This window comes from Erinaceus europaeus, chromosome 15 (assembly GCF_950295315.1).
Source record: "Erinaceus europaeus chromosome 15, mEriEur2.1, whole genome shotgun sequence".
Lineage (NCBI taxonomy): Eukaryota > Metazoa > Chordata > Mammalia > Eulipotyphla > Erinaceidae > Erinaceus > Erinaceus europaeus.
The window spans coordinates 49,560,105-49,587,537 of record NC_080176.1 but is presented as its reverse complement, the minus strand read 5'-3'; the positions used below and the strand labels follow the sequence as shown (position 1 = coordinate 49,587,537).

General features: G+C 51.0%; 2 protein-coding genes across 3 annotated transcripts in view; one reads left to right on the top strand and one right to left on the bottom strand.

Annotated features, from left to right (window-relative positions):
- Nucleotides 1-25,490, top strand: part of MOCOS (molybdenum cofactor sulfurase) — a 116,464-nt gene extending 90,974 nt beyond the window's left edge. Inside the window, exon 19 of the mRNA XM_060173720.1 lies at nt 25,276-25,490. Coding sequence (XP_060029703.1) covers nt 25,276-25,428 — 153 coding nt within the window. The 3' untranslated portion in view covers nt 25,429-25,490. The remainder of the gene's footprint in view (nt 1-25,275) is intronic.
- Nucleotides 5,360-15,862, bottom strand: LOC132533160 (uncharacterized). Of its 2 annotated transcripts, XM_060173719.1 has the most exons (3): nt 15,670-15,862; nt 15,040-15,372; nt 5,360-5,535 (listed from the first exon to the last, which is right to left on the bottom strand). In XM_060173719.1, the coding sequence occupies exons 1-3, from the start codon at nt 15,805-15,807 to the stop codon at nt 5,380-5,382; spliced, it is 627 nt and encodes a 208-aa protein (XP_060029702.1). In that variant the 5' UTR covers nt 15,808-15,862; the 3' UTR covers nt 5,360-5,379. The 2 variants fall into 2 exon arrangements, 1 of the variants encoding a protein (XP_060029702.1); XR_009545072.1 differs by lacking the exons at nt 15,040-15,372; nt 15,670-15,862 and adding an exon at nt 5,750-5,871.
- Nucleotides 25,491-27,433: the final 1,943 nt, after the last annotated feature.

Sequence of the window (27,433 nt, the reverse complement as noted above, 5' to 3'; positions counted from 1 at the left end):
GAGTCCCCAAATCATGAGGTGACCTGTATTCAGCCCAGCACCACCCAGAGCCAGGACAGCAGGAGACATGCCACATGGCCTGTTTGGGGTTCAGGTGCCCCTGGGCTCAGGGGCAGAGAGGGCCTGTGGGTTCAGGAAGTGACAGGTGCTCACCTGCTGCACAGGTTGCAGTTCCCCTTCAGGCTCCTGGGGACCTGGCCCGACCTGAGGTTGGTCCTCTAGGAGAGGGGGCCAGTCACTGTAAGGACAGGACCCTGAGTACCAGATGACTCTGCCCTTGTTCCTACGTGGGGGTTTGGGAGGAGGCTGCCGCCTTCCCTGGGCGTCAGGCACTCCCATATTGTCCTGGGAAACTTGCAGGGCCATATATGCCTCCAGGGAGGGCTCAGCTTCTTTTCCGGTCTGAGGTACCTGCCCTGTGGTCTCACATGGGCTCAGGCAGTCTGGCGAGTCCTTCTCTAAGTCCCGTGTGTTCCCTGCGGCCATCTGCAGAGACAGAGACAGAGGGAGCCACCCCTGAGCCGCTGTATGTCTGCTACTCATGTGCCTGGGATGATAGACACTTTGAGTAGCCAGTAGACCCCCATCGGGCCACAAAGGTGCCCTCACACTCCTTGTTTCTAGTCAGCCCTAGACTTGGGGTGAGGCCAGAACCCTTCTCTCAGTCATGTCCTCTCTCAGTGGGCGGACACACACACACATGTCCAGTGGCCTCAGTGTGGCTTTGAGAGCACAACGTTTGGGTGGGGGGGGGCACAGTTACCCTTCTCTTTCTTCCAGGGAGCATGTCTGTCACTCTTTTCCACTGGTGACTAAGCCAGTCACGAGGTCCTGCACACCTGCACTCAGCGAGGCACCCTCGGTGGCCCCTATTCCTGCATCTAGGCACACAGCACTGCATCTTGCCCTGACTCTCTGGTCTGGCTGTGCTGTGTCTGGGTTGGTTGCCTAGACCCCATGTGACATCATGCCTGGATCACCAGCTGGCCTCCTCCAATCCTGGGCCTCCCTCCCAGCCTCTGGGTTCTGATGACTGGCCACTCCACCCCCACCCCTCCAACTGACACTGGGCAAGGGTCCCTGTTAGTATTTTCTGGACTCCTGGCCCATCCCTCCATCTCCTAGTCCTAAAGTACCTTCACTCAGGCCCAGTGTTGGGGTGTAGAGACTTCCCTGAGGGCCCCTGCCCCCCACACTTGAGCAGCTCTCCTTAGGACATGACCTTGACAAGACCAGGGCAGGCTAGGGGGAAACCCCAGATTGAGCCTGGGTGTTCCAGTGGTCGCTCTGGGAATCACAGTGACATGACCTGGTGGTGCCCACACTGCCCATAGTTGGGAGAGCAGGGGACAAGCCACACTCCTTTGTGTCCTGGTGGCAAGATACCAGCTGTTTCTCTAATTTTTGAAAATCTTTTTTAAAATAATATTTTACTATTGAATAGAGAAATTAAGAGGCGAGGAGGAGATAGAGAAGAAAAGAGACAGAGAGTCGCATGGCAGCCCTGCTTCACCACTCATGAAGCTTTCTCCTTGTGAGTGGGGACCAGGGGCTTGATTTTCATTATTAAGATTCCAAGATTAGCAGGGAGTCATCCAAAGCAGGGGTTTGGTTTTTTTTTCATTTATTTATTTGTGCCTCCAGTGTTCTTGCTGGGACCCTGTGCCTGCACCCTGAGTCCACTGCTCCTGGAGGCCATTTCCCCCCTATTTTTTATTGTTATTGTAGCCTTGTTTTGGTTATTATTGTTGTTGATGATGTTGTTTGTTGTTGCATAGGACAGAGAGAAAAGGAGAGAGGAGGGGAAGACAGAGAGGGTAGAGAAAGATAGACACCTGCAGACCTGCTTCAGCATTTGAGAAACGACTCCCCTGCAGGTGGGGACCCGGGGGCTCAACCAGGTTCCTTACGCCAGTCCTTGCGCTTTGTGCCACATGTGCTGCTTAACCCGCTGCACTACTGCCTGACCCCGTTTTTTTTTTTTCATGTTAAATGGAGTTTTATTTCTCTTTTCCCCCCTTTATCGGGGAATTAATGTTTTACATTTGACAGTGAGTACAATAGTTTGTACGTGCATAACATTTCTTAGTTTTCCATGTAACATTACAACCCCCACTAGGTCTCCTGTCATCCTTTTCCAGGACCTGTACTGTCCCCACCACCCACCCCAGAGACTTTTACTTTGGTGAAACACACCAACTCCAGTTCAGGTTCTACTTTTTTTTCTCTTCTGATCTTGTTTTCCAACTTCTGCCTGAGAGTGAGATCATCCCATATTCATCCTTGTCTTTCTGAGTCATTTCACTTAACTTGATTTCTTCAGGCTCCATCCAAGATGGGCTAACAACAGTGAAATCACTATTTTTAATAGCTGAGTAGTATTCCATTGTGTATCTAGACCATCACTTGCTCAGTCACTCTCATCTGTTGTTGGACACCTGGGCTGCTTACAGGTTTTGGCTATTACAAATTGTGCTGCTATGAACATAGTTATACACAGATCATTTTGGATGGATATGTTGGGTTGCTTAGCATGTAATCCCAGGAGAGGAATTGCAGGATCATAGAGAAGGTCCATTAACTAGCCTTTTGCTGAGTGAGGCAAGACAGTGTGTGCTCAGAAGGCTAATTTCTGGTAATATGAGCTTATTTAAATGAAGATGATGTTAGGATGGAGAAAATTGTGCACTGTACCCACGTTAGTTCCCTAAATTCAGTTTCCCAATGAAACAAAGACCTTTATGGACTCTAGTCTTTGTCATCTTTGTATTTCATATGCTACTTTTGTAAATAGATGTATCATGTTTAGAACTGATAATTTGGTGGGTACACACGATATACCCTTTGAATTCCCTAGTAGATGTTTCACTATCAGTCTACTTCATAGAAAGGTAAAGTACATTTATTGAATGTCTAGGTATTTGTATTCTATCATCCTTTAACAAAAAAAATAAGACGCATTCATCTCCCAGCTTATGCATTGTGTGTTTGTGTGTGTGTGTGTGTGTGTTTGTGTATGTGTTTACTTAAGCAAGGGCAGGATCCTGTTGTCCAACAATGTTTGTTGCTATAGAAATTAATTAATGGGAGCTGGGTGGTGGCACAGCATGTTTAACACACATGTTAAAAAGTGCATGTTGCAACATCAGTATCCCGGTTCAAGCCCCCGGTTCCCCATCTGCAGGGGGTTTGCTTCACAGTGGTGAAGCAGGTCTGGAGGTGTCTATCTTTCTCTCCCCATCTCTGTCTTCTCCTCCTCTTTCGATTAATCTCTTTCCTGTTCAACAACAACAACAGCAATACCAATAATAAGAACAACGATAAACAAGGGCAACAAAAGGGAAAAATAAAATAAGAAAAAGAAAAGAAACTCTTATTCTTAGTGCCATTAAAAAATTAATATCTTGCCATAGTCAGAAGTCCCTGATTTACCCCTTGTCATGTTGACAAGAATAGTATATATGCAGATGGATTGGGACAGGCTGCTGCACTTAAAATTGGAATATTACTTTTTTTTTTTTTTCCTTCAGGGTTATTGATAGGGCTCAATGCCTATATTACATATCTACTGCTTTTGAGGCCATTTCCCCCCCTTTTTGTTATAGGACATAGAGAAATTGAGAGCTGAGCGAGGGGAAGATAGAGAGGGAGAGAGATAGACACTTGCGGAGGCAACTTCCCTGCAGTTGGGGCACCAGGAGCTCAAACCGCGATTTGTGTGTGGGCCCTTGTGCTTTGTACTATGTGTGCGCTACCTCCTGGCCCCTAGGATCTTACTTTCAACTCCACTGGGCAACAACCATGAACTCACAGGCAGTGTTAGTATTTCTTAAATGTATGAACAAGTATGAGAAATTTAAAAAATTTAATTATTTTGTCCAGGCCAGTTCCTCCCGGGAAGAAGTAGATGGCATGTACACTCTTTGCTTCTCCTTTTCTCATCCTCCCTTTCATGTGTTCCCCACACCTGGACTACACACACACACACACACACACACACACACACACACACACACACGCCCACTGGTTAAGAGAGCTCTTTTATCTGAAATTGAAATATTCCTCAAAACACGAGCATACTCTCCTTCTGTGACAACAATTTGAGGCTTTGATAGATTTTTAAAAAAATATTTATTCCCTTTTGTTGCCCTTGTTTTATTGTTGTAGTTCTTACTTTTGTCATTGTTGGATAGGAGAGAAATGGAGAAAGGAGAAGACAGGAGGAGAGAGAGATAGACACCTGCAGAGCTGCTTCACTGCTTGTGAAGTGACTCCCCTGCAGGTGAGGAGCCAGGGGCTTGAACCAAGATCCTTACTACAGTCCTTGTGCTTTGCGCCACCTGCAAATAACCCGCTGCCCTACCACCCGACACCTGGCCTTGGTAGATTTTTAGCAAGTCAACCTATGCTCTGACTGTGTGTGATGGTCTCTGTTTGGTGCAGAGAAGGGCCCTACATTTTCTTTGTGAGTTGTTACACTGTGAGGTTCCAATGACCCCTTCCCACAAGTCCAGACCCATGGTGACCGCACCTACATGTGGCAGTCCCAACCATCCCATGGTGGCTGGGGTCAACTGGGGTCACATGGAGGGAAAGGAATAATGTTCTAACTTAGCTGAGAGCAGGCAGCAGGGCTGAGTGAGGACTTCCTCCTGCTAGGAGGTGACAGTGTCCTGAGAGGTGACAGCTCATCTCCTGGAGGCCACAGGGCCCAGAAGATAGGAGTCCCCCCAGGGGCCAAGGATGGGGTGCAGGAGTGGTTACACAAGTCCTGTCCTGGCCTCCCAGCTGCCTCATGAGATGACCTGCCAACTGACTGGACTCGGTGCAGTGATGTGAGGGTGCCAACCAGCAGGCCGCTTACTGGTGGTGGGGGGGCGGCAGTGGAGAGGTTTGATGGCTGGCCTTGCAAAAACTCTGCACTCCCAGCCCCTCCTGTGGCCCCTCTGTGTGCTACAGTGACCGCCCTGAGGTCACATCCCCAGGCACTGTAACCATGGGGCTGCTCCCCCATGGAGCCACTCCAGGTCTCTGAGGACCTGAGGTGCTCCCTGAAAAGGACAGCTCTGTGCTCCTGGAGAGCAGCCACTCTGCAGACTGCCCACCTCTGTCCCCAAGCAGGACCAGGCTGTTCCTCGGGGGAGTGGACAGAAGGGGTGTGTGGGATTCAGAGAGCAGTGAGGCTGGGCTGGGTCAGCCTTTCAGCAGGTCAGGGGGCTGATGGAGGAGGGTCTAGGGAGACAGGAGTGGGTGTGTTGCTCTAGACTCAGAGGCTCCTTTTGGGATCAGCAGTGTCATGGAATATTCTGTGACTCTGTGTGGAGTGGAGCATGGTGGCTTGTGACTACCAGCACCCAGGTCCATAGAACAACACTTTATTCAGACCGCATTAAGAGAACACCAAGTTCCACAAGAGGTAAAGTAGAATTTGAATGAACCACAGGCAGCAGACCTCTTCAGATGGGGGGGCAACTTCCATGGGGGGTGGCTCTGGGGCCACAGCCAGAATTGGCAGCTCAGGAGCAGGGGGGCACTCTGCAGAGGAGAGGGTCAGAGGTCAGCCTTGCCCAGGTGCTGCCCTTGCTGACTCAGCACCCCCACACCCCCAGCTTTCAGAGCACTGACTGCCCTCCTCTAGGACTTTCCCATTTAACCCTGAGGGGTCAGGATGAGTCTCTGTGACACAACTCCAGCTCAGTTCCTCTGAGAGCCTCCCACCCTGTGTGCTCCAGTAAGCCCCACATCTCACCCCTGAGCAGAGCCAGCTGAATGTTGTGGAGTGGAGTGCTGGGGCACTGGGTGTCCTGGGCCAGCCTCAGAAGCTCCTCTGCCTGGAACCAAGTGACTCTGCCCTTGTTCCCGTGTGGGGACTTGGTGGTAGGCTGCCACGTTCTCTGGGCCTTGAGTGTCTCATCCTGAGGACCCAGCAGGGCCATACTGGCCTTGAAGGGGTGGTGCTCAGCATCCATGGTGATGTGGGGTATTTTCCTGATGGTTTCACAAGGGCACAGGCCACGTGGTATGCCCCCCTCTGCATCCTCCTTGTCCCCTGAGGTCATCTGCGGAGACAGGGACCCAGGAAGCTCAGCCTGAGGCTGCGAGTTTACTGCCTGGGGATCAGGTCCCCCTGGGCCCAGAGGCAGAGAGCCTGTGTGCTCAGGAAGTGCTCACCTGCTGCCTGCTCTGCAGCTCCTTTTCAGGCTCCTTTTGACCTGGCCTCTCCTGACGCCTGTCCTCCAAGGGAGGTGACCAATCACTGTGAGTGCAGGATCCCGGGTCCCAGATGACTCTGCCCTTGTTCCTGCATGTGGCCTTCAGAGGGGGCTGCCACCTTCCCTGGACCTCAGGGGCTCCCATATTGTCCTGGGCACCCAGCAGGGATGCCTCCAGGGAGGGCTCAGCTTCCTTGCTGGTGGGGGGTATCTGCTTCTTAGTGTCAAATGGGCTCAGGTCACCTGGTGTGTCCCCCTCAGTGTCCTGCGTGTCCCCTGTGTTCATCTGCAGAGACAGGGACACAGTGAGCCCAACCTGAGTCTCTGTGTTTCTGCCCCTCCTGAGCCCCTGTGTTTCTACCCCTCATGAGTCCTAGTGTGGACACATCACTTGTCAAAGATAATCAGCTGAGGAGGGCAGACAGCACATGCTCTGAAAGATTCTCACCCAGAAACCCCACCCCTCATTCCCCATGTGTCCCTTTCCCCCCTGTAGGAGGGAGAAGGACTGACAGTAGCCTGCTCCACAAGGGGGCTTAGCACTCCAATTCAGTCCACAGATTATCCAGCCTTTGGGGAGACTCCAGTGCCCCTACCCTGCTCCTGTTACCCTGTTGTGACCTCACCCACCCCAAGGTGGGGAGGGTGTGGACAGATGTTCAATGGGCAGAGTGACATTGAGCTGAGTAGTCACTTCTATGTGAAGAGCTTGAGAGCCAATCAAACAGCTCACCTAAGTAGTGCACTTCTTAAACCTGTGTGTGTGTGTGTGTGTGTGTCTGTCTGTGTGTGTGTGTCTGTCTGTGTGTGTGTGTTCCCTGTGTGCGTGCACAACGGACCCTCTCAGTGGAGGAAGCTCCAGGGCTGTGGTGTCTTTTTATCTGTCCTCTCTCTCTCTGTTTCTCTCTCTGTGTGTCTCTCTTTCTATCTCAGTGCTATATAAATTCTCTGAATAGAACCTTATAAGTGGTCATGGCCCCATGAGGCCCACAACCATGAAGTGACCTATGTTCAGCCCAGAAAAAGCCACAGCCTGCAGAGCAGAGGATAAGCCGCACTGCTTGTCTGGGCATCAGGTCCCACAGGGCTTAGTGGCAGAGGGCCTGTGGGTTCAGGAAGTGACAGGTGCTCACATGCTGCACAGGTTGCAGCTCCTCTTTAGGCTCCTGGGGTCCTGCCCCACCCCCTGAGGCTTGTTCTCCACTGGAGGGAGCCAGTCACTGTAAGGGCAGGACCCCTAGTACCAGACAACTCAGCCCTTGTTCCTGCAAGGAGGCTTGGGAGGGGGCTGCTATCTTCCCTGAGCCTTGGGGCCCCCATATTGTCCTGGGGGACAATTGTCCATATTGTACTTGCCTCCAGCAGGGACTCAGCTCCCTTGCTGTTGGGGAGCACCTGCTCTTCAGTATTAGGGGGACTCAGGCCACCTGGCATGTCCTCCCTTGTGTTTCTCATGATCATCTGTAGAGACATAGACAGAGTCACTGCCCCTCGTAAGCTCTAGTGTCCACAGGACCCGTGTTATAGCTGACTGTGAGGGGGGCAGGCAGCATATACTCTGAAAGAGTCTCACCCAGGGCCCCCACCCCTCCTTCTCCATGTGGCCCTTTCTCTGTGGCCATCAGCAAGGAGAAGCACTGATAGCAGATTTCTCCTCCAAGGTACTGAGCACCCTGACGGAGCCCACATTGTATCCAGTCTTGTGGGGGACCACAGAGCCCTCAGCCTTCTCCTCCAAGTCCACCCTCTTGGCATGGTGACCACACCAACACCCAGGATGTGAGGGTGTGGACAGAGGCTTCAGTGGGCAGAGTGCCATAGGACTGGGAGACAGTGCGAGGGGTCAGTTGTTTAAAGCTTTGGAGTCAAGGAAATCTCTCTCCTGGCAAGTGTGTTGTTGTCCTGTGTGTGTGTGTGTGTGGGGAGGTGGGGTGTGTGGGGGTCGGGTGGGGAGGGAGCCTGAGGGGGAGCTGGGACTCTTCCCAGAGGAGGAAGCTCCTTGGCTATGGTGTCTTTCCTTCCCTCTTTGCTCTCTCCCGTCTCTCTGTCTCTTTCCATCTCTGTCCTTGAATCAACTCTCTCCAGATGAGACTGAGATGTGGTCACAAGCCTAATGAGGTCCAGAATCATGACGGGACCTGTATTTAACCCAGCACCACCCAGAGCCAGGACAGTAGGAGACAAGCCACGTGACATGTCTGGGCTTCAGGTGCCCCTGGGCTCAGGGGCAGAGGGCCTGTGGGTTCAGGAAGTGACCGGTGCTCACCTGCTGCACGGGTTGCAGTTCCCCTTCAGGCTGCTGGGGTCCTGGCTCACGCTCAGGTTGGTTCTCTCGCTGAGGGGGCCAGTCACTGTAAGGACAGGACCCTGAGTACCAGATAACTCTGCCCTTGTTCCTACGTGGGGGCTTGGGAGGAGGCTGACACCTTCCCTGGGCCTCAGGCACTCCCATATTGTCCTGGGGACCTTGCAGGGCCATATATGCCTCCAGGGAGGGCTCAGCTTCTTTTCTGGTGGGAGGCACCGGCCCAGAGGTCTCACAAGGGGTCAGGCAGCCTGGCGTGTCTTCCTCTGTGTTTTGCGTGTCTCCTGTGTTCATCTGCAGAGACAGGGACACAGTGAGGCCAACCTGAGTCTCAGTGTTACTGCCCCTCTTGAGCCTCTGTGTCTCTACCCCTCATGAGTCCTAGTGTGGACATGTCACTTGTCAAAGATAATCAGATGAGGGACCCTCTGCAAGGGCAGGCAGCACAGGCTCTGAAAGATTCTCACCAGAAACCCCACCCCTCATTCCCCATGTGTCCCTTTTCCCCTTGTAGGAGGGAGAAGGACTGACAGCAGCCTGCTCCCCATGGGGGCTTAGCACTCCAACTCAGCCCACAGACTATCCAGCCTTTGTGGAGACTCCAGTGCCCCTACCCTGTTCCTGTTACCCCCTTTGTCAACTCACCTATACCAGGGAGTTGAGGGTGTGGCCAGAGGCCTCAATGTGCAGACTGACATTGGGTTGACGTGTCACATGTATTTGTGAAGAGCTTGAGAGCCAATAAAACAGCTCACCTAATTAGTGCACTGCTGACAAATATGTAGTGTGCGTGCGTGCGTGTGTGTGTGTGTGTGTGTGTGTGCAAATGTGTGCGTGCGTGTGTGCGTATGTGCATGCACGCTAAAAGAACCGTCCCCGGGGAGGAAGCTCCAGGTCTGTGGTGTTTCTCTGTGTCTTCTCTCTCTGTCTCTATCTTTGTGTGTGTCTCTGTCTTTCCATCTCTGTCCTTGTATCATCTCTCTGAATAGAAGCTTATAAGTGGTCATAGCCCCATGAGCAGGACCCCAGTACCCGACAACTCTGCCCTTGTGCCTGCAAGGAACCTGGGAGGAGGCTACTTCCTTCCCTGGGCCTTGGGGCCCTCAGATTGTCCTGGGGATCCAGCAGACCCACACTTGCCTCCAGCGGACATTCAGCTTCCTTGCTCGTGGGGAGCATCTGCTCTTCGGTATTAGGGGGACTCAGGCCACCTGTCATGTCCTCCCCTGTGACCAGTGTGTCCCCCATGATCACCTGCAGAGACAGGGACATAGTCACTGCCCCTTGTAAGCCCTAGTGTCCCCAGGTCCCCTGTCTTAGCTGACTGTGAGGCGGGCAGGCAGCACATGCTCTGAGAGATTCTCACCCATGGCCCCCCACCCCTCATCCTCCATATGACCATTTTCCTGTGACCATCCACAGGAGAAGCACTGATAGTAGATTTGTTCTCAAAGGGACTTAGCACCCGACTCAGCCCACAGTGTATTCAGCCTTGTTGGGGACCACAGAGACCTCAGCCTTAGTCTCCCTGCCCACACCTCAGCCATTGTGACCTCACCAACACCCAGGATGTGAGGGTGTGGACAGAGGCTTCAATGGGCAGAGTGCCATAGGACTGGGGAGTCACTGCTAGGAGTCATTTGTGAAAAGCTTTGGAGTCAACAAAATAGCCCTCTTGGCTAGTGTGTTGCTTTGGTGTGTATGTGTGTGTGGTGGGGTGGGAGGCGTTGGGGGCTGTGGAGCTGGGACTCTCCCAGAGGAGGAAGCTCCTTGGCTATGGTGTCTTTCCTCTCTCCTTTCGCTCTCCCATCTGTCTATCTCTTTCCATCTCTGTCCTTGCATCAACTTTCTCCAGTTGAAGCTTAGGTGTGATCACAAGCCCAGTGAGGCTCAGAATCATGAAGTGACCTGTATTCAACCCAGCACCACTCAGAGCCAGGACATCAGGATCTTGTCTGGGCTTCAGGTGCCCCTGGGCTCAGGGGCAGAGGGCCTGTGGGTTCAGGAAGTGACCGGTGCTCACCTGCTGCACGGGTTGCAGTTCCCCTTCAGGCTGCTGGGGTCCTGGTCCACCCTCAGGTTGGTTCTCTCGCTGAGGGGGCCAGTCACTGTAAGGACAGGACCCTGAGTACCAGATAACTCTGCCCTTGTTCCTACGTGGGGGCTTGGGAGGAGGCTGACACCTTCCCTGGGCCTCAGGCACTCCCATATTGTCCTGGGGACCTTGCAGGGCCATATATGCCTCCAGGGAGGGCTCAGCTTCTTTTCTGGTGGGAGGCACCGGCCCAGAGGTCTCACAAGGGGTCAGGCAGCCTGGCGTGTCTTCCTCTGTGTTTTGCGTGTCTCCTGTGTTCATCTGCAGAGACAGGGACACAGTGAGGCCAACCTGAGTCTCAGTGTTACTGCCCCTCTTGAGCCTCTGTGTCTCTACCCCTCATGAGTCCTAGTGTGGACATGTCACTTGTCAAAGATAATCAGATGAGGGACCCTCTGCAAGGGCAGGCAGCACAGGCTCTGAAAGATTCTCACCAGAAACCCCACCCCTCATTCCCCATGTGTCCCTTTTCCCCTTGTAGGAGGGAGAAGGACTGACAGCAGCCTGCTCCCCATGGGGGCTTAGCACTCCAACTCAGCCCACAGACTATCCAGCCTTTGTGGAGACTCCAGTGCCCCTACCCTGTTCCTGTTACCCCCTTTGTCAACTCACCTATACCAGGGAGTTGAGGGTGTGGCCAGAGGCCTCAATGTGCAGACTGACATTGGGTTGACGTGTCACATATATTTGTGAAGAGCTTGAGAGCCAATAAAACAGCTCACCTAATTAGTGCACTGCTGACAAATATGGAGTGTGTGTGTGTGTGTGTGTGTGTGTGTGTGTGTGTGTGTGGGTGTGTGTGCGTATGTGCATGCACGCTAAAAGAACCATCCCCGGGGAGGAAGCTCCAGGTCTGTGGTGTGTTTCTCTCCGTCTTCTCTCTCTGTTTCTATCTTTGTGTGTGTCTCTGTCTTTCCATCTCTGTCCTTGTATCAACTCTCTGAATAGAAGCTTATAAGTGGTCATAGCCCCATGAGCAGGACCCCAGTACCAGACAACTGTGCCCTTGTGCCTGCAAGGAACCTGGGAGGAGGCTACTTCCTTCCCTGGGCCTTGGGGCCCTCAGATTGTCCTGGGGATCCAGCAGGCCCACACTTGCCTCCAGCGGGCACTCAGCTTCCTTGCTGGTGGGGAGCATCTGCTCTTCGGTATTAGGGGGACTCAGGCCACCTGTCATGTCCTCCCCTGTGTCCAGTGTGTCCCCCATGATCACCTGCAGAGACAGGGACATAGTCATTGCCCCTTGTAAGCCCTAGTGTCCCCAGGTCCCCTTTCTTAGCTGACTGTGAGGCGGGCAAGCACCACATGCTCTGAGAGATTCTCACCCATGGCCCCCCACCCCTCATCCTCCATATGACCATTTTCCTGTGACCATCCACAGGAGAAGCACTGATAGTAGATTTGTTCTCAAAGGGACTTAGCACCCCAACTCAGCCCACAGTGTATTCAGCCTTGTTGGGGACCACACAGCTCTCAGCCTTAGTCTCCCTGCCCACACCTCAGCCATTGTGACCTCACCAACACCCAGGATGTGAGGGTGTGGACAGAGGCTTCAATGGGCAGAGTGCCATAGGACTGGGGAGTCACTGCTAGGAGTCATTTGTGAAAAGCTTTGTAGTCAACAAAATAGCCCTCTTGGCTAGTGTGTTGCTTTGGTGTATATGTGTGTGTGGTGGGGTGGGAGGCGTTGGGGGCTGTGGAGCTGGGACTCTCCCAGAGGAGGAAGCTCCTTGGCTATGGTGTCTTTCCTCTCTCCTTTCGCTCTCCCATCTGTCTATCTCTTTCCATCTCTGTCCTTGCATCAACTCTCTCCAGTTGAAGCTTAGGTGTGATCACAAGCCCAGTGAGGCTCAGAATCATGAAGTGACCTGTATTCAACCCAGCACCACTCAGAGCCAGGACATCAGGATCTTGTCTGGGCTTCAGGTGCCCCTGGGCTCAGGGGCAGAGGGCCTGTGGGTTCAGGAAGTGACCGGTGCTCACCTGCTGCACGGGTTGCAGTTCCCCTTCAGGCTGCTGGGGTCCTGGCTCACGCTCAGGTTGGTTCTCTCGCTGAGGGGGCCAGTCACTGTAAGGACAGGACCCTGAGTACCAGATGACTCTGCCCTTGTTCCTACGTGGGGGCTTGGGAGGAGGCTGACACCTTCCCTGGGCCTCAGGCACTCCCATATTGTCCTGGGGACCTTGCAGGGCCATATGTGCCTCCAGGGAGGGCTCAGCTTCTTTTCTGGTGGGAGGCACCGGCCCAGAGGTCTCACAAGGGGTCAGGCAGCCTGGCGTGTCTTCCTCTGTGTTTTGCGTGTCTCCTGTGTTCATCTGCAGAGACAGGGACACAGTGAGCCCAACCTGAGACACGGTGTTACTGTCCCCAACCCGAGTCTCTGGGTTTCTGCCCCTCATGAGCCCCTGTGTTTTTAACCCTCATGGGTCCTAGTGTGGACATGCCACTTATCAAAGATAATCAGCTGAGGGACCCTCTGAGGAGGGCAGCAGCATTCTCTCTGCCAGCATAGTCTCTCACACAGATCCTCCCTTGTGTTCCCACCCCCCTGAAGGAAGGAAACCCTCTGATGGCAGACTTGGATCTCTCACCCTGCGATGCAGCCCACAGCTTATTCAGCCTTGGGGGAACCATCATTTCCCACCCCCTACTCCCCAATCCAATCTATATCCCGTGTTATATCCCAGGAAGTGAGGGTGTGGACAGAGGATTCAGTGGGCAAAGTGACATGGGAGTTAGGAGTTACTCCTAGGAGTCAGTTGTGCAAAGCTTTGGAGTCCACAAAGTAGCTCTCCTGGTCAGTGCGCTGCTTTGCCCTGTGTGTGTGCATGAGAGCGGGATAGAGCTTGAACTTTCCGGGGAGGAAGCTCCAGGGCTGTTGAGTCTTTCTGTCTGTCCTCCAATCCCTCATCCCCCAGATATTCTCTTTTGAGGTGTACATGGCATGACCCACCCTGTGGCCCCAGAATTAGGAATTAATCTGTGGTTTGCCTGACACCTGGAAGGAAGACACACTCTGTCTATATCGCTCTCATTCTATATGTGTGTGTGTGTGTGTGTGTGTGTGTGTGTCTTTCCATCTCTGTCCTTATATCAGCTCTCTCAAGAGAAACTTTATGTGGTCACAGGCCCCATGAGGCCCAGAATCATGAAGTGACCTGTGTCTGTGTTCAAGCCAGAACCAGCCACAGCCAGTAGAGCAGGAGACAAGCCACGGTCCTGGTCGGGGCATCAGGTCTCACAGGGCCTAGTGGCAGAGGGCCTGTGGGCTCAGGAAGAGACAGGTGCTCATGTGCTGCACAGGTTGCAGCTCCTTTGTAGACTCCGGGGGTCCGGATCCACCTCCCACTCCCAAGGGTTGTTCTCTAGGGGAGGGAGCCAGTCCCTGTAAGGGCAGGACCCCGAGTACCAGACAACTCAGCCCTTGTTCCTGCAAGGAGGCTTGGGAGGGGGCTGCTACATTTCCTGGGCCACAGGGCCCCCATATTGTCCTGGGGACTCAGCAGGGTCACACTTGCCTCCAGTGGGGACTCAGCCTCCTTGCTGGTGGGCTGCATCTGCTCTTCAGTATTTGGGGGAATCAGGCCACATGGCATGTCCTCCCCTGTGTCCAGTGTGTCCCCCGTGGTCATCTTCAGAGACAAGGACTGAGTCAGTGCTCCTCGTAAGCCCTAGTGTCAACAGGTCCCGTGTCATAACTGACTGTGAGGAGGGTAGGTAGCACATGCTCTGAAAGATTCTCACCCAGGGCCTCCCACCCCTCATCCTCCATGTGTCCCTTTTCCTGTGGCCATCCGCAAGGAGAAGCTCTGATAGTAGATTTCTCCCCCAAGGGACTTAGTGCCCCGACTCAGCCCACAGTGCATCCAGTCTTGTTGGGGGACCACAGAGGCCTCAGCCTTATTCTTCCTGCCCACCCCTCAGCCATTGTGACCTCAGCAACACCCAGGAAGTCAAGGTGTGGACAAAGGCTTCAATGGGCAGAGTGGCATAAGACTGGGGAGTCACTGCTAGGAGTCAGTTGTGAGACGCTTTGGTGTCAACAAAATAGCCCTCCTGGCTAGTGTGTTTCTTTCCTGTCAGTGTGTGTGTGTGGGTGGGGGTGTGGGAAGGATTGGGGGCTGTGGAGCTGGGACTCTCTCAGAGGAGGAAGCTCCTTGGCTATGGTGTCTTTCCTTCCCTCTTTGCTCTCTCCCGTCTCTCTATCTCTTTCCATCTCTGTCCTTGAATCAACTCTCACCAGATGAAGCTTAGATGAGGTCACAAGCCCCATGAGTCCCCAAATCATGAGGTGACCTGTATTCAGCCCAGCACCACCCAGAGCCAGGACAGCAGGAGACATGCCACATGGCCTGTTTGGGGTTCAGGTGCCCCTGGGCTCAGGGGCAGAGAGGGCCTGTGGGTTCAGGAAGTGACAGGTGCTCACCTGCTGCACAGGTTGCAGTTCCCCTTCAGGCTCCTGGGGACCTGGCCCGACCTGAGGTTGGTCCTCTAGGAGAGGGGGCCAGTCACTGTAAGGACAGGACCCTGAGTACCAGATGACTCTGCCCTTGTTCCTACGTGGGGGTTTGGGAGGAGGCTGCCGCCTTCCCTGGGCGTCAGGCACTCCCATATTGTCCTGGGAAACTTGCAGGGCCATATATGCCTCCAGGGAGGGCTCAGCTTCTTTTCCGGTCTGAGGTACCTGCCCTGTGGTCTCACATGGGCTCAGGCAGTCTGGCGAGTCCTTCTCTAAGTCCCGTGTGTTCCCTGCGGCCATCTGCAGAGACAGAGACAGAGGGAGCCACCCCTGAGCCGCTGTATGTCTGCTACTCATGTGCCTGGGATGATAGACACTTTGAGTAGCCAGTAGACCCCCATCGGGCCACAAAGGTGCCCTCACACTCCTTGTTTCTAGTCAGCCCTAGACTTGGGGTGAGGCCAGAACCCTCCTCTCAGTCACGTCCTCTCTCAGTGGGCGGACACACACACACACACACACACACACACACACGTCCAGTGGCCTCAGTGTGGCTTTGAGAGCAGAACGTTTGGCTGGGGGGGGGGGCACAGTTACCCTTCTCTTTCTTCCAGGGAGCATGTCTGTCACTCTTTTCCACTGGTGACTAAGCCAGTCACGAGGTCCTGCACACCTGCACTCAGCGGGGCGCCCCCGGTGGCCCCTATTCCTGCATCTAGGCACACAGCACTGCATCTTGCCCTGACTCTCTGGTCTGGCTGTGCTGTGTCTGGGTTGGTTGCCTAGACCCCATGTGACATCATGCCTGGATCACCAGCTGGCCTCCTCCAATCCTGGGCCTTCCTCCCAGCCTCTGGGTTCTGATGACTGGCCACCCCTCCCCCACCCCTCCAACTGACACTGGGCAAGGGTCCCTGTTAGTATTTTCTGGACTCCTGGCCCATCCCTCCATCTCCTAGTCCTAAAGTACCTTCACTCAGGCCCAGTGTTGGGGTGTAGAGACTTCCCTGAGGGCCCCTGCCCCCCACACTTGAGCAGCTCTCCTTAGGACATGACCTTGACAAGACCAGGGCAGGCTAGGGGGAAACCCCAGATTGAGCCTGGGTGTTCCAGTGGTCGCTCCGGGAATCACAGTGACATGACCTGGTGGTGCCCACACTGCCCATAGTTGGGAGAGCAGGGGACAAGCCACACTCCTTTGTGTCCTGGTGGCAAGATACCAGCTGTTTCTCTAATTTTTGAAAATCTTTTTTAAAATAATATTTTACTATTGAATAGAGAAATTAAGAGGCGAGGAGGAGATAGAGAAGAAAAGAGACAGAGAGTCGCATGGCAGCCCTGCTTCACCACTCATGAAGCTTTCTCCTTGTGAGTGGGGACCAGGGGCTTGATTTTCATTATTAAGATTCCAAGATTAGCAGGGAGTCATCCAAAGCAGGGGTTTGGTTTTTTTTTCATTTATTTATTTGTGCCTCCAGTGTTCTTGCTGGGACCCTGTGCCTGCACCCTGAGTCCACTGCTCCTGGAGGCCATTTCCCCCCTTTTTTATTGTTATTGTTATTGTAGCCTTGTTTTGGTTATTATTGTTGTTGATGATGTTGTTTGTTGTTGGATAGGACAGAGAGAAAAGGAGAGAGGAGGGGAAGACAGAGAGGGTAGAGAAAGATAGACACCTGCAGACCTGCTTCAGCATTTGAGAAACGACTCCCCTGCAGGTGGGGACCCGGGGGCTCAACCAGGTTCCTTACGCCAGTCCTTGCGCTTTGTGCCACATGTGCTGCTTAACCCGCTGCACTACTGCCTGACCCCGTTTTTTTTTTTTTCATGTTAAATGGAGTTTTATTTCTCTTTTCCCCCCTTTATCGGGGAATTAATGTTTTACATTTGACAGTGAGTACAATAGTTTGTACGTGCATAACATTTCTTAGTTTTCCATGTAACATTACAACCCCCACTAGGTCTTCTGTCATCCTTTTCCAGGACCTGTACTGTCCCCACCACCCACCCCAGAGACTTTTACTTTGGTGAAACACACCAACTCCAGTTCAGGTTCTACTTTTTTTTCTCTTCTGATCTTGTTTTCCAACTTCTGCCTGAGAGTGAGATCATCCCATATTCATCCTTGTCTTTCTGAGTCATTTCACTTAACTTGATTTCTTCAGGCTCCATCCAAGATGGGCTAACAACAGTGAAATCACTATTTTTAATAACTGAGTAGTATTCCATTGTGTATCTATACCATCACTTGCTCAGTCACTCTCATCTGTTGTTGGACACCTGGGCTGCTTACAGGTTTTGGCTATTACAAATTGTGCTGCTATGAACATAGTTATACACAGATCATTTTGGATGGATATGTTGGGTTGCTTAGCATGTAATCCCAGGAGAGGAATTGCAGAATCATAGAGAAGGTCCATTAACTAGCCTTTTGCTGAGTGAGGCAAGACAGTGTGTGCTCAGAAGGCTAATTTCTGGTAATATGAGCTTATTTAAATGAAGATGATGTTAGGATGGAGAAAATTGTGCACTGTACCCACGTTAGTTCCCTAAATTCAGTTTCCCAATGAAACAAAGACCTTTATGGACTCTAGTCTTTGTCATCTTTGTATTTCATATGCTACTTTTGTAAATAGATGTATCATGTTTAGAACTGATAATTTGGTGGGTACACACGATATACCCTTTGAATTCCCTAGTAGATGTTTCACTACCAGTCTACTTCATAGAAAGGTAAAGTACATTTATTGAATGTCTAGGTATTTGTATTCTATCATCCTTTAACAAAAAAAATAAGACGCATTCATCTCCCAGCTTATGCATTGTGTGTTTGTGTGTGTTTGTGTATGTGTTTACTTAAGCAAGGGCAGGATCCTGTTGTCCAACAATGTTTGTTGCTATAGAAATTAATTAATGGGAGCTGGGTGGTGGCGCAGCATGTTTAACACACATGTTAAAAAGTGCATGTTGCAACATCAGTATCCCGGTTCAAGCCCCCGGTTCCCCATCTGCAGGGGGTTTGCTTCACAGTGGTGAAGCAGGTCTGGAGGTGTCTATCTTTCTCTCCCCATCTCTGTCTTCTCCTCCTCTTTCGATTAATCTCTTTCCTGTTCAACAACAACAACAGCAATACCAATAATAACAACGATAAACAAGGGCAACAAAAGGGAAAAATAAAATAAGAAAAAGAAAAGAAACTCTTATTCTTAGTGCCATTAAAAAATTAATATCTTGCCATAGTCAGAAGTCCCTGATTTACCCCTTGTCATGTTGACAAGAATAGTATATATGCAGATGGATTGGGACAGGCTGCTGCACTTAAAATTGGAATATTACTTTTTTTTTTTTTTTCCTTCAGGGTTATTGATAGGGCTCAATGCCTATATTACATATCTACTGCTTTTGAGGCCATTTCCCCCCCTTTTTGTTATAGGACATAGAGAAATTGAGAGCTGAGCGAGGGGAAGATAGAGAGGGAGAGAGATAGACACTTGCGGAGGCAACTTCCCTGCAGTTGGGGCACCAGGAGCTCAAACCGCGATTTGTGTGTGGGCCCTTGTGCTTTGTACTATGTGTGCGCTACCTCCTGGCCCCTAGGATCTTACTTTCAACTCCACTGGGCAACAACCATGAACTCATAGGCAGTGTTAGTATTTCTTAAATGTATGAACAAGTATGAGAAATTTAAAAAATTTAATTATTTTGTCCAGGCCAGTTCCTCCCGGGAAGAAGTAGATGGCATGTACACTCTTTGCTTCTCCTTTTCTCATCCTCCCTTTCATGTGTTCCCCACACCTGGACTACACACACACACACACACACACACACACACACACCAGCCCACTGGTTAAGAGAGCTCTTTTATCTGAAATTGGAATATTCCTCAAAACACGAGCATACTCTCCTTCTGTGACAACAATTTGAGGCTTTGATAGATTTTTAAAAAAATATTTATTCCCTTTTGTTGCCCTTGTTTTATTGTTGTAGTTCTTACTTTTGTCATTGTTGGATAGGAGAGAAATGGAGAAAGGAGAAGACAGGAGGAGAGAGAGATAGACACCTGCAGAGCTGCTTCACTGCTTGTGAAGTGACTCCCCTGCAGGTGGGGAGTCAGGGGCTTGAACCAAGATCCTTACTACAGTCCTTGCATTGCGCCACCTGCAAATAACCCGCTGCCCTACCACCCGACACCTGGCCTTGGTAGATTTTTAGCAAGTCAACCTATGCTCTGACTGTGTGTGATGGTCTCTGTTTGGTGCAGAGAAGGGCCCTACATTTTCTTTGTGAGTTGTTACACTGTGAGGTTCCAATGACCCCTTCCCACAAGTCCAGACCCATGGTGACCGCACCTACATGTGGCAGTCCCAACCATCCCATGGTGGCTGGGGTCAACTGGGGTCACATGGAGGGAAAGGAATAATGTTCTAACTTAGCTGAGAGCAGGCAGCAGGGCTGAGTGAGGACTTCCTCCTGCTAGGAGGTGACAGTGTCCTGAGAGGTGACAGCTCATCTCCTGGAGGCCACAGGGCCCAGAAGATAGGAGTCCCCCCAGGGGCCAAGGATGGGGTGCAGGAGTGGTTACACAAGTCCTGTCCTGGCCTCCCAGCTGCCTCATGAGATGACCTGCCCACTGACTGGACTCGGTGCAGTGATGTGAGGGCGCCAACCAGCAGACCGCTTACTGTTGGGGGGTGGGGGTGGCAGTGGGGAGGTTTGATGGTTGACCTTGCAAAATCTCTGCACTCCTAGCCCCTCCTGTGGCCCCTCTGTGTGCTACAGTGACCGCCCTGAGGTCACATCCCCAGGCACTGTAACCATGGGGCTGCTCCCCCATGGAGCCACTCCAGGTCTCTGAGGACCTGAGGTGCTCCCTGAAAAGGACAGCTCTGTGCTCCTGGAGAGCAGCCACTCTGCAGACTGCCCACCTCTGTCCCCAAGCAGGACCAGGCTGTTCCTCAGGGGAGTGGACAGAAGGGGTATGTGGGATTCAGAGAGCAGTGAGGCTGGGCTGGGTCAGCCTTTCAGCAGGTCAGGGGGCTGATGGAGGAGGGTCTAGGGAGACAGGAGTGGGGGTGTTGCTCTTGACTCAGAGGCTCCTTTTGGGATCAACAGTGTCATGGAATATTCTGCGACTGTGTGTGGAGTGGAGCGTGGTGGCTTGTGACTACCAGCACCCAGGTAGTGGATCCATAGAACAACACTTTATTCAGACTGCATTAAGAGAACACCAAGTTCCACAAGAGGTAAAGTAGAATTTGAATGAACCACAGGCAGCAGACCTCTTCAGATGTGGGGGGGCAACTTCCATGGGGGGTGGCTCTGGGGCCACAGCCAGAATTGGCAGCTCAGGAGCAGGGGGGCACTCTGCAGAGGAGAGGGTCAGAGGTCAGCCTTGCCCAGGTGCTGCCCTTGCTGACTCAGCACCCCCACACCCCCAGCTTTCAGAGCACTGACTGCCCTCCTCTAGGACTTTCCCATTTAACCCTGAGGGGTCAGGAGGAGTCTCTGTGACACAACTCCAGCTCAGTTCCTCTGGGAGCCTCCCACCCTGTGTGCTCCAGTGAGCCCCACATCTCACCCCTGAGCAGAGCCAGCTGAATGTTGTGGAGTGGAGTGCTGGGGCACTGGGTGTCCTGGGCCAGCCTCAGAAGCTTCTCTGCCTGGCACCAAGTGACTGCCCTTATTCCTTTTTGGGAATTTGTTGAGGTCCGCCCTTTTCTCTGGGCCTTGAGGGTCCTGTCCTGGGGACCCAGCAGGGCCATACTGGCCTTGAAGGGGTGGTGCTCAGCCCACATGATGATGGGGGGTATTTTCCTGATGGTTTTATAATGGCACAGGTCACGTGGTATGCCCCCCTCTGCATCCTCCTTGTCCCCTGAGGTCATCTGCGGAGACAGGGACCCAGGAAGCCCAGCCTGAGGCTGCGAGTTTACTGCCTGGGTTTCAGTTCCTCAGGGGCCCAGAGGCAGAGAGCCTGATTGCTCAGGAAGTGCTCACGTACTGCCTGGTTTGCAGCTCCTTTTCAGGCTCCTTTTCACCTCGCCTCACCCACCCCAAGGAGGGGAGGGTGTGGACAGAGGCTTCAATGGGCAGACTGACATTGACCTGAGGAGTCACTTTAATTTGTGAAGAGCTTGAGAGACATTGAAACAGCTCACCTAATTAGTGTACTTCTTAAACATGTATGTGTGTGTGTGTGCGCGTGTGCGTGTGTACGTCCAAAGGACCCTCCCAGTAGAGGAAGCTCCTGGGCTGTGGTTCTTTCTATCTGTCCTCTCTCTCTGTTTCTCTCTCTGTGTGTCTCTCTCTCTTTCCATCTCAGTCTTTATATCAACTCTCTGAATAGACACTTATAAGTGGTCATGGCCTTATGAGGCTCACAACCATGAAGTGACCTGTGTTCAACCCAGAACCAGCCACAGCCTGCAGAGCAGAGGTTAAGCCGCATTGCTTGCCTGGGCATCAGGTCCCACAGGGCCTAGTGGCAGAGGCCTGTGTGTTCAGGAAGTGACAGGTGCTCACGGGCTGTACAGATTGCAGCTCCTCTTTAAGCTCATGGGGTCCTGCCCCACCCTCCGAAGTTTGTTCTCCAGGGGAGGCAGCCAGTCACTGTAAGGGCAGGACCCCTAGTACCAGGCAGCTCTGCCCTTGTTCCTGCAAGGAGGCTTGGAAGGTGGCTGCTACCTTCCATGAGCCTTGGGGCCCCCATTTTGTCCTGGAGACCCAGCAGGGTCACACTTGCCTCAAGCGGGGACTCAGCTTCCTTGCTGGTGGGGTGTATCTGCTTTTCAGTATTAGGGGGACTCATGCCACCTGAGATGTCCTCCCCTGTGTCCAGTGTGTCCCCCGTGGTCATCTACAGAGACAGGAACAGAGTCACTGCCCATCCTAAGCCCTAGTGTCGACATGTCCCCTGTCTTAACTATGAGGAGGGCAGGCAGCACATCCTTTGAAAGATTTTCACCCAGGTACCCCCACCCCTCATCCTCCATGTGTCCCTTTCTCTGTGGCCATCCGCAAGGAGAAGCACTGATAGTAGATTTCTCCCCTAAGGGACTTAGCACCCCGACTCAGCCCACAGTGTATCCAGTCTTGTGAGTGACCACAGAGCCCTCAGCCTTGTCCTCCTTGTCCACCCCACAGGCATTGTGACCTCCCCAACACCTAGAAAGTGAGGGTGGACAGAGGCTTCAATGGGCTGAGTGTCATAGGACTGGGGAGTTTGGCAATTGGGTTAACTTTGAAGAATCCCTTTGTTAGGATTTGCTGTATCATACACACCCTCACCATATTTCATGTCCTTTGACAGTTTTTGCATATAGCTATGTCAGCAGTTGCTTTTGTTGTCCCTGGACAAAGCTTTTAAGAGAGTCAACATATCAAAGACTCAGCCTATGTATTAAAAAGACTCAGTCTGAGCTTTAAAAAGTTTGAGATATTCAATCAGTTTTTCCCCTCTCATATTAGTTAAAGTGATTTCTATGACTGCAAATTGATAGGAGTGTACATAAACACCATTCCCACCACCAAAAGACTGTGTCCCCTCCCCTCTCCCCTGCTCTCCCGTTCTCCCTCCTCCTCCCCACGCCATGAAGCTGAACATTCACCCTCACCTGCCACCCAGGGTGTCTTCTTTGGTGCCCTACTCCCATGTTGTCCTATTGTTACAGTTATTGTTGTTACTGGTGGTGTTGTTGGCTAGGACAGAGAGAAATGGAGAGAGGAGGGGAAGACAGAGAGGGGGAGAGAAAGATAGACACTTGCAGACCTGCTTCACCGTCTGTGAAGCAACTCCCCTGCAGGTGAGGAGCTGGGGGCTCGAACCGGCATCCTTACACCTGTTCTTGTGCTTTGTGCCACCTGCGCTTAACACGCTGCACTATGTTCTTAGCAGCACAGTCTGTAATAGCCAAAACCTGGAAGCAACCCAGGTGTCCAACAACAGATGAGTGGCTGAGCAAGTTGTGGTATATAGACACAATGGAATACTACTCAGCTATTAAAAACGGTGACTTCATTGTTTTCAGCCCATCTTGGATGGAGCTTGAAGTAGTCATGTTAAGTGAGATAAGTCAGAAACAGAAGGAGGAATCTGGGATGATCTCACTATCCGGCAGAAGTTGAAAAACACAATCTGAAGAGAAAACACTAAGCAGAACTTGGCCTGGAGTTGGTGTATTGCACCAAAGTAAAAGATCCTGGGATGGGGTGTGGGGTGGGGAGGAGAGTACAGGTCCTGGAACAGGATGGCAGAGGAGGACCTAGTGGGGTTGTATTGTTTTGTGGAAAACTGAGAAATGCTTTGCATGTACAAGCTATTGTATTTACTGTTGACTGTAAAACATTAATCCTCCAATAAATTTTTTTTAAAGGCAGGGATAGATAGCATAATGGTTATGCAAAGAGACTCTCATGCCTGAGGCTCCAAAGTCCCAGGTTTAATCCCCCGTACCACCATAAGCCAGAGCTGAGCAGTGCTCTGGTTAAAAAAAAAAAAATTAAGGGGAGTCGGGCGGTAGTGCAGTGGGTTAAGCACAGGTGGTGCAAAGCGCAAGGACCAGTGTAAGAATCCCGGTTCAAGCCCCCCGGCTCCCCACCTGCAGGGGAGTCGCTTCACAAGCGGTGAAGCAGGTCTGCAGGTGTCTATCTTTCTCTCCCCTCTCTGTCTTCCCCTCGTTTCTCCATTTCTCTCTGTCCTACCCAACAATGATGACATCAATAACAACAATAATAACTACAACAATAAAACAACAAGGGCAACAAAAAGGGAATAAATAACTATAAAAACATTTAAAAATTAAATAAAGAACTTGAAAAGTGACTTTATTTTCTTATGAAAGACGAGGAGCAGTTATAGGAGAGGGAGAGAAAGAACCAGAGCATTCATTACTGGCACATGCAATGCCGGGGGTTGAATTCAGAACCTCATACTTGAAAGGCCAATACTTTATCCACTGTGAAATGTCCTGAGTTTCTCCCCTTTTTAAAAAAAACTTTAAAAAATTTTTTTAAATGTTTATTTATTTATTTATTGCCTCTAGGGTTATCGCTAGGGCTCGGTGCCTGCACTATCAATTCACTGCTCCTGGAGGCCATTTTCCCCATTTTGTTGCCCTTGTTGTTGTGCTTGTTGTAGTTGTTACTGTTGTTATAGCTGTTGTTGTTGTTGGATAGGACAGAGAGAAATCAAGAGAGGATAAGAAGACAGAGAGGGTGAGAGAAAGACACCTGCAAACCTGCTTCACCACTTGTGAAGTGATCCCCTGTTGGTAGGGAGCTGGGGGCTCGAACCAGGATTCTACGTCTGCCCATGTGCTTTGCGCCATGTGCTTTTAACCCGCTGTGCTACCGCCCAGCCCCTTCTCCTTTTTTTTTTAAACAATTATTTTATTTTATTTTTTCCCCTTTTGTTGCCTTTGTTTATTGTTGTTGTTACTGCTGTCATTGTTGTTGGATAGGACAGAGGGAAATGGAGAGAAGAGGGGAAGACAGAGAGGAGAAGAGAAACATAGACACAGACAGACCTGCTTCACTGCCTGTGAAGCACTCCCCTGCAGGTGGGGAGCTGGGGGCTTGAACCAGGATCCTTATGCCAGTCCTTGTGCTTTGAGCCACCTGGGCCTAACCCACTGCACTACAGCCCAACTCCCTCCTCACTCCTAAGGAGTGAGACGAATGGGTTCTGTAGTAAAGGGCTATTGAGTGACTGTCAGTAAAGGTCACCTCAGAATGGGGATTTATTGTGTTTAACACTAGGATTCCTGTGTCCCACTACCACCTTCTTCTTCTTCCTTCTTCTCCTTCCCCTCCTTCTCCTTTTTTTTTTTTTGTACTTTTTTATTATCTTTATTTATTGGATAGAGACAGCCAGAAATCAAAAGGGAAGGGGGTGACAGAGAGGGAGAGAGACAGAAAGACACCTGCAGCACTGCTTCACCACTCACAAAGCTTTCCTCCTGCAGGTGGGGGCCAGAGGCTCAAACCTGGGTCCTTGCACACTTAACATGTGTGCTTAACTAGGTGTGCCACCACCTGGCCCCTTGTCCTACTACCTTCCGAGTGAGAGCAAATGCATCAAGTTCTGGTCCACAGCTGCAAAGATCTGACTTACTTTTGGTTGAATATTATTTACAAGGCTACTTTGATTGCTAATAATTTTAATCTAATAATTATAATAATCTAATGTTGTGGCTGTTTTGTTCACAGGTGAACTTTGGTGTGTACCTGATGCACTCTTTTGTGGATTTATCTTCTCCACGTTTCCTGTCTGTAGGATCTCACGTGCTCCCACTGTTGAAAGACAATGGGGGATGCCACAATTTATCTGCTTCTGCGAAATGTCGGGATGTTACCGCCTAAAACTTGTTCTTTAGCATAAATTAAAATTTCTCCCTCACTGCCATCTTCACTCTAAGTAAGAACTACAGTGTGGTTTATTTGAACTCGATTCTTTGAATAATGAGAGCTCTTTTCTGTCTTGGAGGTAGAAAATGCTTTTGCTGGCTTCTTTCAGATTCCTCACTGTCCGTGTATGCACCGGCCCCACTGAGGAGAGCCATTCTGAGCCTTCCATATTCAGAGGGCTTTCCATGAGACAAATACCCACATCCAGCAAGGTTCCCTTCTGCACTGGAAATGTAGTGATTTTGAAGTCTTTTTTTTTGGGGGGGGGGTCTCCTGGGTTACCGCTGGGGCTAGGTGCCTGTACTACAAACCCACTGTTCCTGGTGGCCATTTTTCCCATTTTGTTGCCTTTTTTGTTGTCGTCATTGTTGTTGTTGAATAGGACATTGAGAGGAGAGGGGAAGACAGAGAGGGAGAGAGAAAGATAGATGCCTGCAGACCTGCTTCACCACTTGTGAAGCAACCCCCTTGCAGGTGGGGAGCCGGGGGCTAGAACCAGGATCCTTGCACAGTCCTGGCACGTCACACTATGTGTGCTTAACCCTGAGTGCGAACACCTGACCTCTGTGATTTTGAGTTTTAACTGAAGCTTTTTGGGGATATTTGGCCTCCTCTGTTTTGCCATTTCCCTGGTCTATTAGTATCCTGTCTTTAGAAAGAATTGTGTTTTTTCAAAGCCTCTGTGCCAAGGAGCTAGAGTTGCACATTCTTCTTGAGGTAGTTTGCACCTCAATTTCCCTACTTGTTGGAAATGGATGTTTGCTCCAGGATACAGATTAAGTAAGATTCGGGACTACATTCTTCAGGGCAGGTTCCACCTGGGTATTTCTGTGTTGAGTAAAGGTACCAGCAACCTTGTTCCTTTTGCTTCTTGTCCTTGCTCACCCTTCTTCCCTATTGAGTTGGTACACTGCAACCACTCTTGAAGTGACACCGGAATCTTGCTTTGCACACTTGATCAGTGTGTAAAGTTGAATTAAGAAGTGACCTTGTGACTCAGTGATGCTTGACGTTAGTAACAGGGGGAAGGTGAGGTTTGGTGGTGGTACACTTTATTATTTTAAACTGCTTGTGAGAAATTCAAGTCTCGCCCAAGACCCCATACTTGCAGACCATCCATGTGGCCTGTCTTCTTCCACCAGCCAACCAGAGAACCACACACTCTGGAAACTGTCTCTTTTCTTTTAACGCTTTTATTATCTTTATTTATTTGATAGAGATAGACAGAAATTAAGAGAAACGGGGAAGTAGAGAGGAAGAGAGACAGAGAGACACTTGGAGCACTGCTTCATCACTTGTGAAGCTTTTGCCCTACAGGTGGGGACTGGGGGCTTGAACCTGGGTCCTTGTGCATTGTAACATGTGTGCTCAACCTGGTGCACCACCACCTGCCTCTGAGACTGTCCTTTTTCCAGGTCATTTACCTACAGGAGGAAACTCTTCCCAGATATCATACGGCAGCATTTTTCAGAATTTGTATCCCCATTAAATATGATGGGGACATGGGAGATAGCATAATGGTTATGCAAAGAGACTCTGATACCTGAGGCTCTGAGGTCCCAGGTTCAATCCCCCACACCATTAGAAGCTAGAGCTGAGCAGTGTTCTGGAAAAAAAAAATGATGGGAGCCAAGTATGAAAATTACCTTTTCAAACTGTTGACACCTGTGCCTTCAACATTTTCAAGTAGAAAGAAAACTCACTGTCTTTGTCCACACTCCTGCCACTTTTTAATTTTTTTCCAATTGGTACTTGTGTGACTTACAGTATTGTGCCTTAGCCAACTGAGTATTGGGGGATGTATATTTCCTATTTATTTATTTATTTATTTATTTATTTATTATTATTTTAAATTTTTTTTTAACTTAATTGAGCCTAGGCGTTTGGCAGGCCTTCTCAACAGCCATTTGTCTTTGGGGATAGTAAGAGATGTCCGTGGCATGGGTGATGTTATAAAGGG

Excerpts from the sequence above, each read along its gene's own strand:
- LOC132533160 (XM_060173719.1), bottom strand. The coding sequence starts at position 15,807 with ATGCAGTGCTGTGTGCCTAGATGCAGGAATAGGGGCCACCGGGGGCGC. Across the intron at positions 15,373-15,669 it reads TCCCTGGAAGAAAGAGAAGG|ATGGCCGCAGGGAACACACG; the intron begins GTAACTGTGCCC and ends CTGTCTCTGCAG. Across the intron at positions 5,536-15,039 it reads AACTGCAACCTGTGCAGCAG|AGTGCCCCCCTGCTCCTGAG; the intron begins GTGAGCACCTGT and ends TCTCCTCTGCAG.